At 46.8% G+C, this 19,017-nt stretch overlaps 1 protein-coding gene across 1 annotated transcript in view; it reads left to right on the forward strand.

Moving 5' to 3' along the window:
• The window catches only part of LOC135511868 (DNA topoisomerase 3-beta-1-like), a 31,230-nt gene extending 13,976 nt beyond the window's left edge, over nt 1-17,254 (forward strand). The window contains 5 exon segments of the mRNA XM_064933409.1: nt 182-331; nt 876-976; nt 9,743-9,944; nt 10,318-10,505; nt 16,573-17,254. Coding sequence (XP_064789481.1) covers nt 182-331; nt 876-976; nt 9,743-9,944; nt 10,318-10,505; nt 16,573-16,851 — 920 coding nt within the window. The 3' untranslated portion in view covers nt 16,852-17,254.
• Nucleotides 17,255-19,017: the final 1,763 nt, after the last annotated feature.

Here is a 19,017-nt window from a genome sequence, read left to right on the forward strand (position 1 = left end):
CAGGTGTGTGTGTGTGTATATTCTTCAAGACAGGTCAGTACTAACTTTTAACACTCATCACACTTGCAGGTGGATCCTACATTTGCCATGAGCACAAGTCAGAATGGACATATGTTCATGTATGTTCTAGGCCATGTGTATCCGTGTGTGTGTGTGTATTTACCCCGCAATGTTTGTGTAGATGCTGAGCTGGTGCTGCCTACCATCCGTGGTGCGGTAGAGAAACAGCTGAACCTGATTGCTCAGGGCAAGGCCAACTACCAACAGGTTCTGCAACACACACTGGACATCTTCAAGAGGAAGTTCCACTACTTCTTTGACACCATCGCTAGTGAGTACAACACACTCACACAAACACACACACACACACACACACACACACACACACACACACACACACACACTGGACATCTTCAAGAGGAAGTTCCACTACTTCTTTGACACCATCGCTAGTGAGTACAACACACTCACACAAACACACACACACACACACACTGGACATATTCAACAGGAAGTTCCACTACTTCTTTGACACCATCGCTAGTGAGTACAACACACTCACACAAACACACACACAAACACTGGACATATTCAACAGGAGGTTCCACTTGAAAAGGAACTAGCAGGAGCGCTTCAGGTATCCCATAAAACCCACAGGTGCTCTCGGATGGGAATAGGGATTGAAAAGCGAAGAAAAACAACCACAAATACTGTAATTTAGTCAACACTCTACTGTAATTTAGTCAATACTCTACTGTAATTTAGTCAATACTCTACTGTAATTTAGTCAACACTCTACTGTAATTTAGTAAATCGGTAGGTAGGTATGGACTAGCTAATGGATGGTATAAACTACCCTTGTATCTGTCCTGTAGGTATGGACGAGCTCATGGAGGTGACGTTCTCTCCCATCGCTGCCACTGGCAAGCCCCTGTCTCGCTGCGGCAAGTGCCATCGCTTCATGAAGTACATTCAGGTCAGTGTTACAAAACAAAAGGACACTGGGTCAACCCCCATCTGATCAATACTGCTAACCCCCATCTGCTCTATACTGCTAATCACCATCTGATCAATACTGCTAATCACCATCTGATCAATACTGCTAATCACCATCTGATCAATACTGCTAATCATCTATTTTAATAATAATACATCACAATAATACATAGGATTTAAAGGACACTGTAAAGAAGATTTCCGTGACAAACCTTTTTAATCGATCTAAATGGTTCATGTGAACTATTTTCATAGTTCCTTACTGTGATTACGTTGTGTGTTCCCCTTTAAGAGCGTCCCGCAAATCCGTGCTAGAAAGAAAAAATGTAGCTCTGGTAAAATATAGGTATTTAGTTTTGAACAGTTTGGGCTGCTACAGACTAGCGGTTTTCTGCATTGTAACGGCGCAACCATGGAGATACTTCCTTTTGACTTTAACATAAACATCCTGCCACCAAAGTAGGTCTCTCTCTCCATCTCTGCTCTCTCTCCCTCTTTTCCCTCTCATCTCTCCTGCTCTCTATCACCCCCCTCCCCTTCACTAATGTGGAAAAGTTGTCCCCCCCTATTGAGTTTGTCCCCTCATTGAAAAACATCACAAACTTGCCAGCCAGATGGCCAGCTGGAGAGCTAGCCGGCCAGAGAGCTCGCCGGCCAGAGAGCCAGTCGACCAGCCAGCCGGCCAATGAGCCAGTCTGCCAGCCAACCAGTCAGTCAGAGAGCCTGCCAGCCAACCAGTCAGTCAGAGAGCCTGCCAGCCAACCAGTCAGTCAGAGAGCCTGCCAGCCAACCAGTCAGTCAGAGAGCCAGTCATCAAGTCAGTCAGAGAGCCAGCCAGTCAGCAGGTGTAGACCTTACAGTGAAATGCTTACTTACGAGCCTCTAACCAACAATGCATTTAAAAAAAAATACAGATAAGAAATGATAAATAAAAGTAACTAAAGAGCAGCAGGAAGCCAGTCTAGTGGTTACCGGTGTCTCATTAACCCTAAACTAGGTCAGGGATGGTAACCGCAAAGATATTTTTTAACCAAGATAGTTAATCTCTGTCATTTTTACAGTAGAAGCAAATGAAGCATAGTGGGCAGAACGCGGAAAGGAGGTAGGCAATGCCAAGTACGAGCTAGCGAGATGCTATTGGCGCATCGTAGCATGTATTTACATATATCCGTTAGGGATTGCCTCCTCTGTGAAGTGAACTCAATTTGACCTAGCATTCCTTCTAAACAATACATTTTTTTCTTCTATATAAAACTTAGCACACTGTTCCTTACAGATTTTAGTTTTGGGAACAGAAACATTTATTGAGATCAGATGTTTAATCAATGAGAATGTGAATCTTGGTTCAGTTTTACCTAGTTCCATCCTCTCCCAATACACGCGACACTGGACTTCCTCTCACCACCATATTTGGTGGTGAGAAAACATTCTATCGTGTGAAGAGACCGCCTTGAAAATGTTCATCTTGTCTTTCGTGTCATAAATAATCCTGGGTTCCTGCCTGCGCTTGGTAAAGATATGGGATGGCGACATAACCCCCCCTCCTTGGGACCATCTGGCAGAACGCCCAGAATATGTTCTATAAGTTAAGGTAGGAGACGATGCCAGAACCAAACCTATGAACCATGCCTATGTAACGTGTCTGTAACCAGTAAAATAGGGAACTAACGGGACTGCCCCGTTGGAGCTCCCTTCAGACCGGTTCTTTATGCAACTGTTGGACTGTGACGTCTCCAGCTTGCTGTTTTTAATATACAATGATTCATTTAAGATGGACTTCGACTGTCCCACGGGTAGAATTTCCACCACAGGATGCTTCAGCTTTATAGCCCCTTGTGACGTGTCTGTCTGTGGGTAAAAACTTGTTGGACGAGTGTGATGTTAGCATCGCATAGCATTTTGGCTAAAAGCTTCAGCTAAGTAGCATACCGGTATGTTACTGTAAATTATTATAATCATCCATGCTAGGACACTACTAATTTGGTTACATAATAATGTGCTATGTTTACTATTATTTTACTATATATATAATAATATATATAGTAATATAGGGTAGCCTAGTGGTTAGAGCGTTGGACTTGTAACCGAAAGGTTGCAAGTTCGAATCCCTGAACTGACAAGGTACAAATCTGTTGTTCTGCCCCTGAACAGGCAGTTAACCCACTGTTCCTAGGCCGTCATTGAAAATAAGAATTTGTTCTTAACTGACTTGCCTGGTGAAATAAAGGTAAAATAAATAAATAAAAATTTACTTACTAGTTACTCTTCTGCTACGTTGGGATTTGAAAGTTTGAGAAAGTAGCCAACGAGCCATTGATGCAGTGTCACTCTTATTGCTTAATAGATACAGGTTTACCCAGTAAGGGGACAGGATAACCAATCAAAACAGGGAATACTCAACAACAACAAAAATATTTGGGTGGGAACTTGCCTCATTTTAAGAGTCAAGTTCAAAATCTCTTGACTGCCTTCGACAACGAAAAGGCAAGTGCCAAAATTAGATGACTGACACACACACACACACACACACACACACACACACACACACACACACACACACACACACACACACACACACACACACACACACTTTGGTTGTCGGGGAGAGTGGCATAAGTTGAGCCGTTATTTACATTCAACATCACTCCGGCAACAGACCATATAGTTTTATTTCTAGATATTTCAGGATGTTGTGTGTCCCTGGAAATAATCGGAATTCATGTAAATGTTACAATTTTGAAAATGACTAAACCCCCCCAAAAAGTGGCCACTTGTGGGTAAGTTGAGCTGCGGGACAGGGTAAGTTAAGCTGCGGGACAGGGTAAGTTGAGCTGCGGGACAGGGTAGGTTGAGCTGCGGGACAGGGTAGGTGCGGGACAGGACAGGAGCTGCGGGACAGGGTAGGTTGAGCTGCGGGACAGGGTAGGTTGAGCTGCGGGACAGGGTAAGCTGCGGGACAGGACAGGGTAGAGCTGCGGGACAGGGTAGGTTGAGCTGCGGGACAGGGTAGGTTGAGCTGCGGGACTGCGGCTGCGGGACAGGGTAGGCTGCGGGACAGGGTTGAGCTGCGGGACAGGGTAGGTTGAGCTGCGGGACAGGGTAGGTTGAGCTGCGGGACAGGGTAGGTTGAGCTGCGGGACAGGTTAGGTTGAGCTGCGGGACAGGGTAGGTTGAGCTGCGGGACAGGGTGCGGTTGAGCTGCGGGACAGGGTAGGTTGAGCTGCGGGACAGGGGTAGGTTGGACAGGGTAGCTGCGGGACAGGGTAGGTTGAGCTGCGGGACAGGGTAGGTTGAGCTGCGGGACAGGGTAGGTTGAGCTGCGGGACAGGACAGGGTAGGTTGAGCTGCGGGACAGGACAGGGTAGGTTGAGCTGCGGGACAGGGGACAGTAGGTTGAGCTGCGGGACAGGGTAGGGTAGGCGAGACAGGACAGGGTAGGTTGAGCTGCGAGACAACTACCTTTTTTAAAAACTTTTCTATTTTTATTTTCAAAACACAATTCAACACAATCGCTTTTTTGTCTTTTAATAATTTGAAGCATCTTTTAACACCTAACAAACACTTTGCTCCTTTTTTTAAGCACTTAACCCTTAACGCAGGCAAGGCCCTGTTGTTACTTAATATCCTAGCGATACGGCCTTGCAATGATTGGCTCAACCCACACATCCACAATGATTCACTTTCATGCTATTGAAGCTTATAGAGCCCCTGACTGATGTGTATATAACAATAAAACAATGATCTACTTTGGTTTAGATACAAGCACCATGAAACCCCACCCCTCGTCTCCTCTTGCTGCGTCATGAAACCTCAACATATTCATTTCTTTTGGATTTAACTCGCTTTTCCATGTGATTTCTTCCTTCACAGACTCCATGAAAAGATGACCTCTTTCTTAAATATTTGGTCAAATTATACATTTTGTTTATGGTTTCTTAGAAACAAGGATGGCTCAACTTTATCCCACTCTCCTCTACGGGAAGGCACTAGACTCTCTGACACGTGGCCAGCAAGCGTTAATCCCCCCCCGTACCCTGTTCTACCGGTTTGGTGGCCGAGCTACGGCCTTCGGTCGGCGGAAAGGGAGCTTTTAAATGAAAATAAGCCACTTCAACTGAGGAAGTCACAGAGGCATCAGGGTCATGTGTTATTATGTATTATTCATTAGGGTCCTTCCGGTTCATTAGGGGGCATTGTTACAAAACGTTTTGCAATTGGAAAACCTAAGAAGGAGCGTTTTGTCATAGTAGTCCCTCTCATGGTCTAGTCTGATTGCGTCTGCATGTTGCTGTGGGACGACGTGTCCCCAGAGTGGCGTGTACCGGTCTAGTGACGTTGGGGAGAGCGGGGGAGACAGACAGAGGGGTAGAGGAAGAGAAGGACAGAGGGGTAGAGGCAGAGAAGGACAGAGGGGGAGACAGACAGACCCACGTGGCTGATTTGACTGATGAAGAAAGCCACAAGGGAACCATGAAATGACCTCATAAGGAGGATGGGAATACACCCGGTATCCAAACAAAAGGTCGCTGGTTCGATTATTATTATAATATATATTTTTTTAACCTTTTATTTAACTAGGCAAGTCACTTAAGAACAAATTCATATTTTACAATGACGGCCAAACCCTCCCCTAACCCGGGCCGAACCCTCCCCTAACCCGGGCCAAACCTTCCCCTAACCCGGGCCAAACCCTCCCCTAACCCGGGCCAAACCCTCCCCTAACCCGGGCCAAACCCTCCCCTAACCCGGGCCAAACCCTCCTCTAACCCGGGCCAAACCCTCCCTTAACCCGGGCCAAACCCTCCCCTAACTCGGGCCAAACCTTCCCCTAACCCGGGCCAAACCCTCCCCTAACCCGGGCCAAACCCTCCCCTAACCCGGGCCAAACCCTCCTCTAACCCGGGCCAAACCTTCCCTAACCCGGGCCAAACCCTCCCCCCGGGCCAAACCCTCCCCTAACCCGGGCCAAACCCTCCTCTAACCCGGGCCAAACCCTCCCCTAACCCGGGCCAAACCCTCCCCTAACCCGGGCCTAACCCTCTCATAACCCAGGCCAAACCCTCCCCTAACCCGGGCCAAACCCTCCTCTAACCCGGGCCAAACCCTCCCTTAACCCGGACGACGCTGGGCCAATTCTGCACCGTCCTATGGTACTCCCGATCACGTCCGGTTGTGATTACAGCCCAGGATCAAACCGGGGTCTGTAGTGACACCTCTAGCACTGAGATACAGTGTCTTTAGACCGCTGCGCCACCCGGGAGCTGAACCGACAAGGTGAAAAATCTGCCGATGTGCCCTTGAGCAAGGCACTTAACTTGAATTTGCTCCAGGGCCTTCAGAAAGTATTCACGCCACTTTACTTTTTTTCACACATTTTGTTGGGTCACAGCCTGAATTTAAAATGGATTACATTTAGATGTTGGTCTCCAGTAGTGTGTGAGTGGATTTTTAAATGGATGTTCATTTTGTTGGGTCACAGCCTGAATTTAAAATGGATTACATTTAGATGTTGGTCTCCAGTAGTGTGTGAGTGGATTTTTAAATGGATGTTCATTTTGTTGGGTCACAGCCTGAATTTAAAATGGATTACATTTAGATGTTGGTCTCCAGTAGTGTGTGGAACAAACTCCTCACGAGTGGATTTTAAATGGATGTTCATTTTGTTGGGTCACAGCCTGAATTTAAAATGGATTACATTTAGATGTTGGTCTCCAGTAGTGTGTGAGTGGATTTTAAAATGGATGTTCTGGAACCAGAGGTGACAACAGATTTAATGTGTATAATCCAATGCTTTCTGGGAATGTCTGTGACTTCAGGGGCAGCAGGTAGCCGAGTGGTTAGAGCGTTGGGACAGTAAGGTTGCTGGATCTAATCCCCGAGCTGACAAGGTAAAAGTCTGTCGTTCTGCCCCCGAAACAAGGCAGTTATAACCCACTGTTCCCCGGGAGGCCGTCATTGTAAATAAGGATTTGTTCTTAACTAAATAAACTTAACTTAAATAAAGGTTAAATAAAAAATGTAAACCATGACATCTCATTTGCCCAGACCTGCATTCACTCCTCCATCCCTAGTACCGGCATTGTTGTTTGCCACTTGGCCTTAAATTGTATCAATTAGTTTTTCCTGTGTCGCCCATGCTATATCAATATTTCAATAATAAATCATTCGATTTTTCGGATTAATTGATTTCCACCATTTTAGTCTCTTTTTTTTTTTTAAAGATGAGTTGATGAGAAGAGAATCATTTACTATTGTAAAGTGGCTGTTCCACTGGATGTCAGAAGGTGAATTCACCAATTTGTAAGTCGCTCTGGATAAGAGCGTCTGCTAAATGACTTAAATGTAAATGTTAAATGTAAATTCAGCCCATTGGGTATCTCACTAAACCCCCAAATGCAATGTCTTGAAATATGCAGACAGACTGATTTTAAAAGTAAGTTTACAATGTAATACCTTTGGCAGCCAACATTCTAGTTCTGCCCAGAAAATTCCGGACTTCATAGCATTCCCAGAAAGCATTGGATTATTGAGTCATTGTTAGTTTTATACTTAAGACATGACGTTGTGCTCTAGAATTTGTGAATTTCGTTCCCTTGTATAATTAGTTATTTCTATACATTAGTTTATACTGGATTAAAGCATACGTTTTCGATAACTGTTATTTCGTTAGTTATGCTTCAAATTTCCCTCCATTTTTGTACCAACGTCAGTTTATATTTATAATACTTAGAAAAAGTAGGTGACGTCAAATATATAAAGATAACTTCATCCCATTACTCACCAATATGAAAACAGATCTAATTCAATTGAATAATCTTCACATAAATCTTACAAGGAGAATATACCATGGTGGCCAAAACAACAACAACAACAATAATTCTGCTAATACCAATTACCCCACCGAAGATGTTCTTTTAAATAGTGTACTTGGTCATAACAGACTTTTATAAAATAAAAGGTATAGAAAAAGAAGATGTAGAACTTTCCAAGTGATTGATTTTAACCTTCTATCAACTCTCTACCCAATACTTTTACTTGTGACGTATACAGTGCCAGTTTGGACACACCTACTAATTCCAGGGTTTTTATCTTATTTAAAAAAAAAAAAAAAAAAAAAAAAAATCTACATTGTAGAATAAGACAGACATCAAACCTGTGAAATAACACATATGGAATGATGTAGTAACCAAAAAAAAAGAAGTGTTAAACAAATTAAAACACATTTTATATTTAAGATTCTTCAAAGTAGCCACCCTTGTTGCACACTTTAGTCAAAACAAATCAAACTTTATTTGTCACATGCGCCGAAAACAACAAGTGTAGAACCTTACCATGAAATGCTGACTTACAAGCTCTTATCCAACAGTGAAGTTCAAGAAGAGTGAAGAAAATATTTACCAAGTAGACTAAAGTAAAAAAGTAACACAATAAGAATAACATTAACAAGGCTATATACAGGGGGTACCGGTACAGAGTCAATGTGGAGGCTATATACAGGGGGCACCGGTACAGAGTCAATGTGGAGGCTATATACAGGGGGTACCGGTACAGAGTCAATGTGGAGGCTATATACAGGGGGTACCGGTACAGAGTCAATGTGGAGGCTATATAGAGGGGGTACCGGTACAGAGTCAATGTGGAGGCTATATACAGGGGGTACTGGTACAGAGTCAATGTGGAGGCTATATACAGGGGGTACCGGTACAGAGTCAATGTGGAGGCTATATACAGGGGGTACCGGTACAGAGTCAATGTGGAGGCTATATACAGGGGGTACCGGTACAGAGTCAATGTGGAGGCTATATACAGGGGGTACCGGTACAGAGTCAGTGAGGAGGCTATATACAGGGGGTACCGGTACAGAGTCAATGTGGAGGCTATATACAGGGGTACCGGTACAGAGTCAATGTGAGGAGGCTATATACAGGGGGTACCGGTACAGAGTCAATGTGGAGGCTATATACAGGGGGTACCGGTACAGAGTCGATGTGGAGGCTATATACAGGGGGTACCGGTACAGAGTCAGTGTGAAGGCTATATACAGGGGGTACCAATACAGAGTCAGTGTGAAGGCTATATACAGGGGGTACCGGTACAGAGTCAGTGTGGAGGCTATATACAGGGGGTACCGGTACAGAGTCAGTGTGGAGGCTATATACAGGGGGTACCGACAGAGTCAATGTGGAGGCTATATACAATACAGAGTCAGTGTGTAGGCTATATACAGGGGGTACCGATACTGAATCAGTGTGTGGGGGTACAGGTTAGTTGAGGTTATTTGTACATGTAGGTGGGGGTAAAGTGACTGTACATAGATAATAAACAGAGTAGCAGCAGTGTACAAAGGGGGGGGGGTCATCCGGTGGCCATTTTATTAATTGTTCAGCAGTCTTATGGCTTGGAGAAGACATTATATTCACACTGAGTGAACAGAACATTTAAGAACGCCTTCCCAATATTGAGTATTGACCCCCTCCCCCTTTCCCCTCAGAACGGGCTCGTCTGGGCATGGACTCTAAAAGTTGTCGAAAGCGTTCCACAGGACACTTAAATATTTTGTCTTGCCCATTCACCCTCTGAATGGAGCATCAGTGCTAGAGCATTCATGTGTGTGTTCTTGTCAGTTTCCTGGTATGTCTACTTTAGGAGCGTTTGATATAACTTGCACGGTACAGTGGAACCAATATTGTCCCAGAAGTGCAAACTCTGCCCATCCTGCACGGTAATGATTGATTGTTTCTCCCAGGCCAAGCCCAGCCGGCTGCACTGTGCTGGGTGTGATGAGACATACAGCCTGCCTCAGAACGGCGCCATCAAACTGTACAAGGAGCTGCGCTGTCCACTGGATGAGTTTGAGCTGGTGCTGTGGACCTCTGGATCCAGGGGAAAGAGCTACCCCCTTTGTCCCTACTGCTTCAGCAACCCCCCCTTCAGGGACATGAAGAAAGGTGAGGGGAGTGTGTGGGTCGATTGGTCGTTTATAGGGTTTGGGGTCAATTTCAATTCAGGAAGTAAACTGATTTTCCAACTTTTCCTTGTTGTTTTTCTCTCCCCCTCCTCATCTCTCTCTCCCCCATCCCTCCCCATCTCTCACCTCCCTATCTCTCTCCTCCTATCTCTCTCCCCCTCCTCCCTCCCCTATCTCTCCCCCCCCCTTTCCCCCCCTCCCTCCTCCCTCCATGGACTCTCCCCTCCCCTCCCTCATCTCTCTCCCCCTCCTCCTATCTCTCTCCCCCTCCCCTCATCTCTCTCCCCCTCCCCTCCTCATCTCTCTCCCCCATCCCTCCCCATCACTCACCTCCCTCTCCCCCTCCCTCCCAGGTATGGGATGTAATGAGTGCACCCACCCGTCCTGCCAGCACAGTCTCAACTCACTGGGTATTGGTCAGTGTGTGGAGTGTGAGGGCGGGGTGCTGGTTTTGGACCCTACCTCTGGCCCCAAGTGGAAGATGGCTTGCAACAGGTGCAACGTGATGGTGCACTTCTTTGAACACGCACACAGGGTGCAGGTAGGCAGGAAGAGGACTTTAGTTGTTTTCATTGATAATTATCATAAACCTAATTTGCATTTTTCACAATGTTTATTTTATTTATATTCCATTATTTATTTATCCTTTTATTTAACTGGGCAAGTCAGTTAAGAATAAATTATTTTTTACAATAACGGTCTAGGAACAGTGGGTTAACTGGTCTAGGAACAGAGGGTTAACTGGTCTAGGAACAGTGGGTTAACTGGTCTAGGAACAGTGGGTTAACTGGTCTAGGAACAGTGGGTTAACTGGTCTAGGAACAGAGAGTTAACTGGTCTAGGAACAGAGGGTTAACTGGTCTAGGAACAGTGGGTTAACTGGTCTAGGAACAGTGGGTTAACTGGTCTAGGAACAGTGGGTTAACTGGTCTAGGAACAGTGGGTTAACTGGTCTAGGAACAGTGGGTTAACTGGTCTAGGAACAGTGGGTTAACTGGTCTAGGAACAGAGGGTTAACTGGTCTAGGAACAGTGGGTTAACTGGTCTAGGAACAGTGGGTTAACTGGTCTAGGAACAGTGGGTTAACTGGTCTAGGAACAGTGGGTTAACTGGTCTAGGAACAGTGGGTTAACTGGTCTAGGAACAGTGGGTTAACTGGTCTAGGAACAGTGGGTTAACTGGTCTAGGAACAGTGGGTTAACTGGTCTAGGAACAGTGGGTTAACTGGTCTAGGAACAGTGGGTTAACTGGTCTAGGAACAGTGGGTTAACTGGTCTAGGAACAGTGGGTTAACTGGTCTAGGAACAGTGGGTTAACTGGTCTAGGAACAGTGGGTTAACTGGTCTAGGAACAGTGGGTTAACTGGTCTAGGAACAGTGGGTTAACTGGTCTAGGAACAGTGGGTTAACTGGTCTAGGAACAGTGGGTTAACTGGTCTAGGAACAGTGGGTTAACTGGTCTAGGAACAGTGGGTTAACTGGTCTAGGAACAGTGGGTTAACTGGTCTAGGAACAGTGGGTTAACTGGTCTAGGAACAGTGGGTTAACTGGTCTAGGAACAGTGGGTTAACTGGTCTAGGAACAGTGGGTTAACTGGTCTAGGAACAGTGGGTTAACTGGTCTAGGAACAGTGGGTTAACTGGTCTAGGAACAGTGGGTTAACTGGTCTAGGAACAGTGGGTTAACTGGTCTAGGAACAGTGGGTTAACTGGTCTAGGAACAGTGGGTTAACTGGTCTAGGAACAGTGGGTTAACTGGTCTAGGAACAGTGGGTTAACTGGTCTAGGAACAGTGGGTTAACTGGTCTAGGAACAGTGGGTTAACTGGTCTAGGAACAGTGGGTTAACTGGTCTAGGAACAGTGGGTTAACTGGTCTAGGAACAGTGGGTTAACTGGTCTAGGAACAGTGGGTTAACTGGTCTAGGAACAGTGGGTTAACTGGTCTAGGAACAGTGGGTTAACTGGTCTAGGAACAGTGGGTTAACTGGTCTAGGAACAGTGGGTTAACTGGTCTAGGAACAGTGGGTTAACTGGTCTAGGAACAGTGGGTTAACTGGTCTAGGAACAGTGGGTTAACTGGTCTAGGAACAGTGGGTTAACTGGTCTAGGAACAGTGGGTTAACTGGTCTAGGAACAGTGGGTTAACTGGTCTAGGAACAGTGGGTTAACTGGTCTAGGAACAGTGGGTTAACTGGTCTAGGAACAGTGGGTTAACTGGTCTAGGAACAGTGGGTTAACTGGTCTAGGAACAGTGGGTTAACTGGTCTAGGAACAGTGGGTTAACTGGTCTAGGAACAGTGGGTTAACTGGTCTAGGAACAGTGGGTTAACTGGTCTAGGAACAGTGGGTTAACTGGTCTAGGAACAGTGGGTTAACTGGTCTAGGAACAGTGGGTTAACTGGTCTAGGAACAGTGGGTTAACTGGTCTAGGAACAGTGGGTTAACTGGTCTAGGAACAGTGGGTTAACTGGTCTAGGAACAGTGGGTTAACTGGTCTAGGAACAGTGGGTTAACTGGTCTAGGAACAGTGGGTTAACTGGTCTAGGAACAGTGGGTTAACTGGTCTAGGAACAGTGGGTTAACTGGTCTAGGAACAGTGGGTTAACTGGTCTAGGAACAGTGGGTTAACTGGTCTAGGAACAGTGGGTTAACTGGTCTAGGAACAGTGGGTTAACTGGTCTAGGAACAGTGGGTTAACTGGTCTAGGAACAGTGGGTTAACTGGTCTAGGAACAGTGGGTTAACTGGTCTAGGAACAGAGGGTTAACTGGTCTAGGAACAGTGGGTTAACTGGTCTAGGAACAGTGGGTTAACTGGTCTAGGAACAGCGGGTTAACTGGTCTAGGAACAGCGGGTTAACTGGTCTAGGAACAGTGGGTTAACTGGTCTAGGAACAGTGGGTTAAACTGGTCTAGGAACAGTGGGTTAACTGGTCTAGGAACAGTGGGTTAACTGGTCTAGGAACAGTGGGTTAACTGGTCTAGGAACAGTGGGTTAACTGGTCTAGGAACAGTGGGTTAACTGGTCTAGGAACAGTGGGTTAACTGGTCTAGGAACAGTGGGTTAACTGGTCTAGGAACAGTGGGTTAACTGGTCTAGGAACAGCGGGTTAACTGGTCTAGGAACAGTGGGTTAACTGGTCTAGGAACAGTGGGTTAACTGGTCTAGGAACAGTGGGTTAACTGGTCTAGGAACAGTGGGTTAACTGGTCTAGGAACAGTGGGTTAACTGGTCTAGGAACAGTGGGTTAACTGGTCTAGGAACAGTGGGTTAACTGGTCTAGGAACAGTGGGTTAACTGGTCTAGGAACAGTGGGTTAACTGGTCTAGGAACAGTGGGTTAACTGGTCTAGGAACAGTGGGTTAACTGGTCTAGGAACAGTGGGTTAACTGGTCTAGGAACAGAGGGTTAACTGGTCTAGGAACAGTGGGTTAACTGGTCTAGGAACAGTGGGTTAACTGGTCTAGGAACAGTGGGTTAACTGGTCTAGGAACAGTGGGTTAACTGGTCTAGGAACAGTGGGTTAACTGGTCTAGGAACAGAGGGTTAACTGGTCTAGGAACAGAGGGTTAACTGGTCTAGGAACAGTGGGTTAACTGGTCTAGGAACAGAGGGTTAACTGGTCTAGGAACAGAGGGTTAACTGGTCTAGGAACAGTGGGTTAACTGGTCTAGGAACAGTGGGTTAACTGGTCTAGGAACAGTGGGTTAACTGGTCTAGGAACAGTGGGTTAACTGGTCTAGGAACAGTGGGTTAACTGGTCTAGGAACAGCGGGTTAACTGGTCTAGGAACAGCGGGTTAACTGGTCTAGGAACAGCGGGTTAACTGGTCTAGGAACAGTGGGTTAACTGGTCTAGGAACAGAGGGTTAACTGGTCTAGGAACAGTGGGTTAACTGGTCTAGGAACAGTGGGTTAACTGGTCTAGGAACAGTGGGTTAACTGGTCTAGGAACAGTGGGTTAACTGGTCTAGGAACAGAGGGTTAACTGGTCTAGGAACAGAGGGTTAACTGGTCTAGGAACAGTGGGTTAACTGGTCTAGGAACAGAGGGTTAACTGGTCTAGGAACAGAGGGTTAACTGGTCTAGGAACAGTGGGTTAACTGGTCTAGGAACAGAGGGTTAACTGGTCTAGGAACAGTGGGTTAACTGGTCTAGGAACAGTGGGTTAACTGGTCTAGGAACAGTGGGTTAACTGGTCTAGGAACAGTGGGTTAACTGGTCTAGGAACAGTGGGTATAACTGGTCTAGGAACAGCGGGTTAACTGGTCTAGGAACAGCGGGTTAACTGGTCTAGGAACAGCGGGTTAACTGGTCTAGGATCAGCGGGTTAACTGGTCTAGGAACAGCGGGTTAACTGGTCTAGGAACAGAGGGTTAACTGGTCTAGGAACAGTGGGTTAACTGGTCTAGGAACAGTGGGTTAACTGGTCTAGGAACAGTGGGTTAACTGGTCTAGGAACAGAGGGTTAACTGGTCTAGGAACAGTGGGTTAACTGGTCTAGGAACAGTGGGTTAACTGGTCTAGGAACAGTGGGTTAACTGGTCTAGGAACAGTGGGTTAACTGGTCTAGGAACAGTGGGTTAACTGGTCTAGGAACAGAGGGTTAACTGGTCTAGGAACAGAGGGTTAACTGGTCTAGGAACAGTGGGTTAACTGGTCTAGGAACAGTGGGTTAACTGGTCTAGGAACAGAGGGTTAACTGGTCTAGGAACAGTGGGTTAACTGGTCTAGGAACAGTGGGTTAACTGGTCTAGGAACAGTGGGTTAACTGGTCTAGGAACAGTGGGTTAACTGGTCTAGGAACAGTGGGTTAACTGGTCTAGGAACAGTGGGTTAACTGGTCTAGGAACAGTGGGTTAACTGGTCTAGGAACAGTGGGTTAACTGGTCTAGGAACAGTGGGTTAACTGGTCTAGGAACAGTGGGTTAACTGGTCTAGGAACAGAGGGTTAACTGGTCTAGGAACAGTGGGTTAACTGGTCTAGGAACAGTGGGTTAACTGGTCTAGGAACAGTGGGTTAACTGGTCTAGGAACAGTGGGTTAACTGGTCTAGGAACAGAGGGTTAACTGGTCTAGGAACAGTGGGTTAACTGGTCTAGGAACAGTGGGTTAACTGGTCTAGGAACAGAGGGTTAACTGGTCTAGGAACAGAGGGTTAACTGGTCTAGGAACAGTGGGTTAACTGGTCTAGGAACAGAGGGTTAACTGGTCTAGGAACAGTGGGTTAACTGGTCTAGGAACAGTGGGTTAACTGGTCTAGGAACAGTGGGTTAACTGGTCTAGGAACAGTGGGTTAACTGGTCTAGGAACAGTGGGTTAACTGGTCTAGGAACAGTGGGTATAACTGGTCTAGGAACAGTGGGTTAACTGGTCTAGGAACAGTGGGTTAACTGGTCTAGGAACAGGGGAACAGTGGGTTAACTGGTCTAGGAACAGTGGTTTAACTGCCTTGTTTAGTGGCAGGATGACAGATTTTACCTTGTCAGCTCAGGGATTCGATCCAGCAACCTTTCGGTTACTGACCCAACACAATAGGCTACCTGCCGCCCCTTATAACAGTTCTCTCTCTTTTCTCTCTCTCTCTTTCTTCCCTCTTGCTGTGTTCACCCCCCCCCCCCTTCCCATCCCCACCCCTCGTGTCCTCTTGCTGTGTTCACTCCCCCCCTTCCCATCCCCACCCCTCGTCTCCTCTTGCTGTGTTCACTCCCCTTTCCCCTCCCCATCCCCACCCCTCGTCTCCTCTTGCTGTGTTCACTCCCCCCCTTCCCATCCCCACCCCTCGTTCCCATCCCCATCCCCACCCCTCGTCGTCCTCTTGCTGTGTTCACTCCCCCCTTCCCATCCCCACCCCTCGTGTCCTCTTGCCCATCCCCCATCCACCCCTCGTGTCCTCTTGCTGTGTTCACTCCCCCCTTCCCATCCCCACCCCTCGTGTCCTCTTGCTGTGTTCACTCCCCCCTTCCCATCCCCACCCCTCCCTCTTGCTGTGTTCATCCCCATCCCCACCCCCCCTCGTGTCCTCTTGCTGTGTTCACTCCCCCCCCTTCCCATCCCCACCCCTCGTGTCCTCTTGCTGTGTTCACTCCCCCTTCCCATCCCCACCCCTTCCCATCCCCACCCCCTCTTGCTGTCCTCCCCCCTTGCTGTGTGTTCACTCCCCCTTCCCATCCCCACCCCTCGTGTCCTCTTGCTGTGTTCATCCCCACCCCTCCCCCTTCCCATCCCCACCCCCTCGTGTCCTCTTGCTGTGTTCACTCCCCCCTTCCCATCCCCACCCCTCGTGTCCTCTTGCTGTGTTCACTCCCCCCTTCCCATCCCCACCCCTCGTCTCCTCTTGCTGTGTTCACTCCCCCCCCACCCCTTCCCATCCCCACCCCCCCTCGTGTCCTCTTGCTGTGTTCACTCCCCCCTTCCCATCCCCACCCCTCCCTCTTGCTGTGTTCACTCCCCCCTTCCCATCCCCACCCCTCGTGTCCTCTTGCTGTGTTCACTCCCCCCCCTTCCCATCCCCACCCCTCGTCTCCTCTTGCTGTGTTCATCCCCCCCCCATCCCCACCCCTCGTCTCCTCTTGCTGTGTTCACTCCCTTCTCCCCCCCCCGTCTCCTAGGTAACCCAGGAGAGCTGTGAGGCATGTGAAGCGTCCCTGGTAGCGGTGGACTTCAACAAGACGCGCTCCCCGCTCCCTGCCGGAGAGACGCAACACAGTGGCTGTGTGTTCTGTGATCCAGTCTTCCAGGACCTGGTTGAACTGAAACACGCCACCATGAGACACCCCTCCATGACCCGCGGCGGGGGTGCGCGGCGAGGGGGGCGGGGCAGGGGCAGAGGGCGCAGGGAAAAGAAACCTAAAGACAAGATGGCTGCCTTGGCAGCGTACTTTGTGTAGCAGTAGATCAGGGTCATTATGTGAAGCTGGGTCATGATGTGATGTTATGGCATCTATAATAAATGATGGCATTATGTGGAAAGTAAATGATTTTTTTTTTTTTTTGTAAACAGAAATTGGTCGTTGTGTTTTCTGAGTCTTTGTCATTGTAGCTGTCTTAGCCGATTGCGCCTGGGGAGAGAAACACTGATCTATGTCATCTACATCTTCATCAGTGAGCAGGTTTCCATTGACCCAGGTAATTAGACAAAAGCAATGGCGCCCCCCCCCCCAAAAAAAAAATCACTGTAGCGTGTGTAATGGGACACCGTAGCGTGTGTAATGGGACACGGGTGGGTGTGTAATGGGACATGGTAGCGTGTGTAATGGGACACTGTAGCGTGTGTAATGGGACACTGTGCGTGTAATGGGACACGGGTGGGTGTGTAATGGGACATGGTAGCGTGTGTAATGGGACACTGTAGCGTGTGTAATGGGACACGGGTGGGTGTGTAATGGGACATGGTAGCGTGTGTAATGGGACACTGTAGCGTGTGTAATGGGACACTGTAGCGTGTGTAATGGGACACTGTAGCGTGTGTAATGGGACACGGGTGGGTGTGTAATGGGACATGGTAGCGTGTGTAATGGGGCAAAAAATCATCCACTCCACATTTCATTATTAATGCCTACTGCTGGCTAAATCTAGTTTTCAACTATAAAAATGCAGGACAAACGATTGTCTTCTTTCTTTACAGAAGTTTCACCATCCAATTAGGATATTTCAGATCAACGATGAAATCTCTTGATCCACCATCTTGTTTTCAAGAATCTAAATGAAAAAAAAATGGAAAAAAAACTATACTTAGTAACAAGAATAATAATGCAACTGTCTAATAATAATAATGAAATAACCCGCAAATTATGAACTGCCTTGCTCAAGGGCAGAACGGCAGATTTTTCCACCTTGCCGACTTGGGGATTCGAACCAGCGAGATTTCAGTTACTGGCCCAATGTGCTTAGATCTGTATAGTAACCCAAGCTTATAGTTAATTGTTTATTAATATAATCAATAATTAGCTTTCCAAAAATGTATTCAGAATCTATCCTCAAAATCAGATATTTCAAACAATCAACACTTAGAACAATGTTTCAATCACTTAGTGGGGCAAAAAAGTATTTAGTCAGCCACCAATTGTGCAAGTTCTCCCACTTAAAAAGATGAGAGTGGCCTGTAATTTTCATCATAGGTACACTTCAACTATATCAAACAAAATTAGATTTTTTTTTCTCCAGGAAATCACATTGTAGGATTTTTAATGAATTTATTTGCAAATTATGGTGGAAAATAAGTATTTGGTCACCTACAAACAAGCAAGATTTCTGGCTCTCACTGACCTGTAACTTCTTCTTTAAGAGGCTCCTCTGTCCTCCACTTGTTACCTGTATTAATGGCACCCGTTTGAACTTGTTATCAGTATACAAGACACCTGTCCACAACCTCAAACAGTCACACTCCAAACTCCACTATAGCCAAGACCAAATAGCTGTCAAAGGACATCAGAAACAAAATTGTAGACCTGCACCAGGCTGGGAAGACTGAATCTGCAATAGGTAAGCAGCTTTGTTTGAAGAAATTAACTGTGGGAGCAATTATTAGGAAATGGAAGACATACAAGACCACTGATAATCTCCCTCGATCTGGGGCTCCACGCAAGATCTCACCCCGTGGGGTCAAAATGATCACAAGAATGGTGAGCAAAAATCCCAGAACCACATGGGGGGACCTAGTGAATGACCTGCAGAGAGCTGGGACCAAAGTAACAAAGCCTACCATCAGCAAGGGCATTGAAGATGAAACGTGGCTGGGTCTTTCAGCATGACAATGATCCCCAAACACACCGCCTGGGCAATGAAGGAGTGGCTTCATAAGAAGCATTTCAAGGTCCTGGAGTGGCCTAGCCAGTCTCCAGATCTCAACCCCATAGAAAATCTTTGGAAGGAGTTGAAAGTCTGTGTTGCCCAGCAACAGCCCCAAAACATCACTGCTCTAGAGGAGATCTGCATGGAGGAATGGGCCAAAATACCAGCAACAGTGTGTGAAAACCTTGTGAAGACTTACAGAAAATGTTTGACCTCTGTCATTGCCAACAAAGGGTATATAACAAAGTATTGAGAAACTTTTG

Source organism: Oncorhynchus masou, chromosome 1, assembly GCF_036934945.1.
Source record: "Oncorhynchus masou masou isolate Uvic2021 chromosome 1, UVic_Omas_1.1, whole genome shotgun sequence".
In the NCBI taxonomy this organism is placed as follows: domain Eukaryota; kingdom Metazoa; phylum Chordata; class Actinopteri; order Salmoniformes; family Salmonidae; genus Oncorhynchus; species Oncorhynchus masou.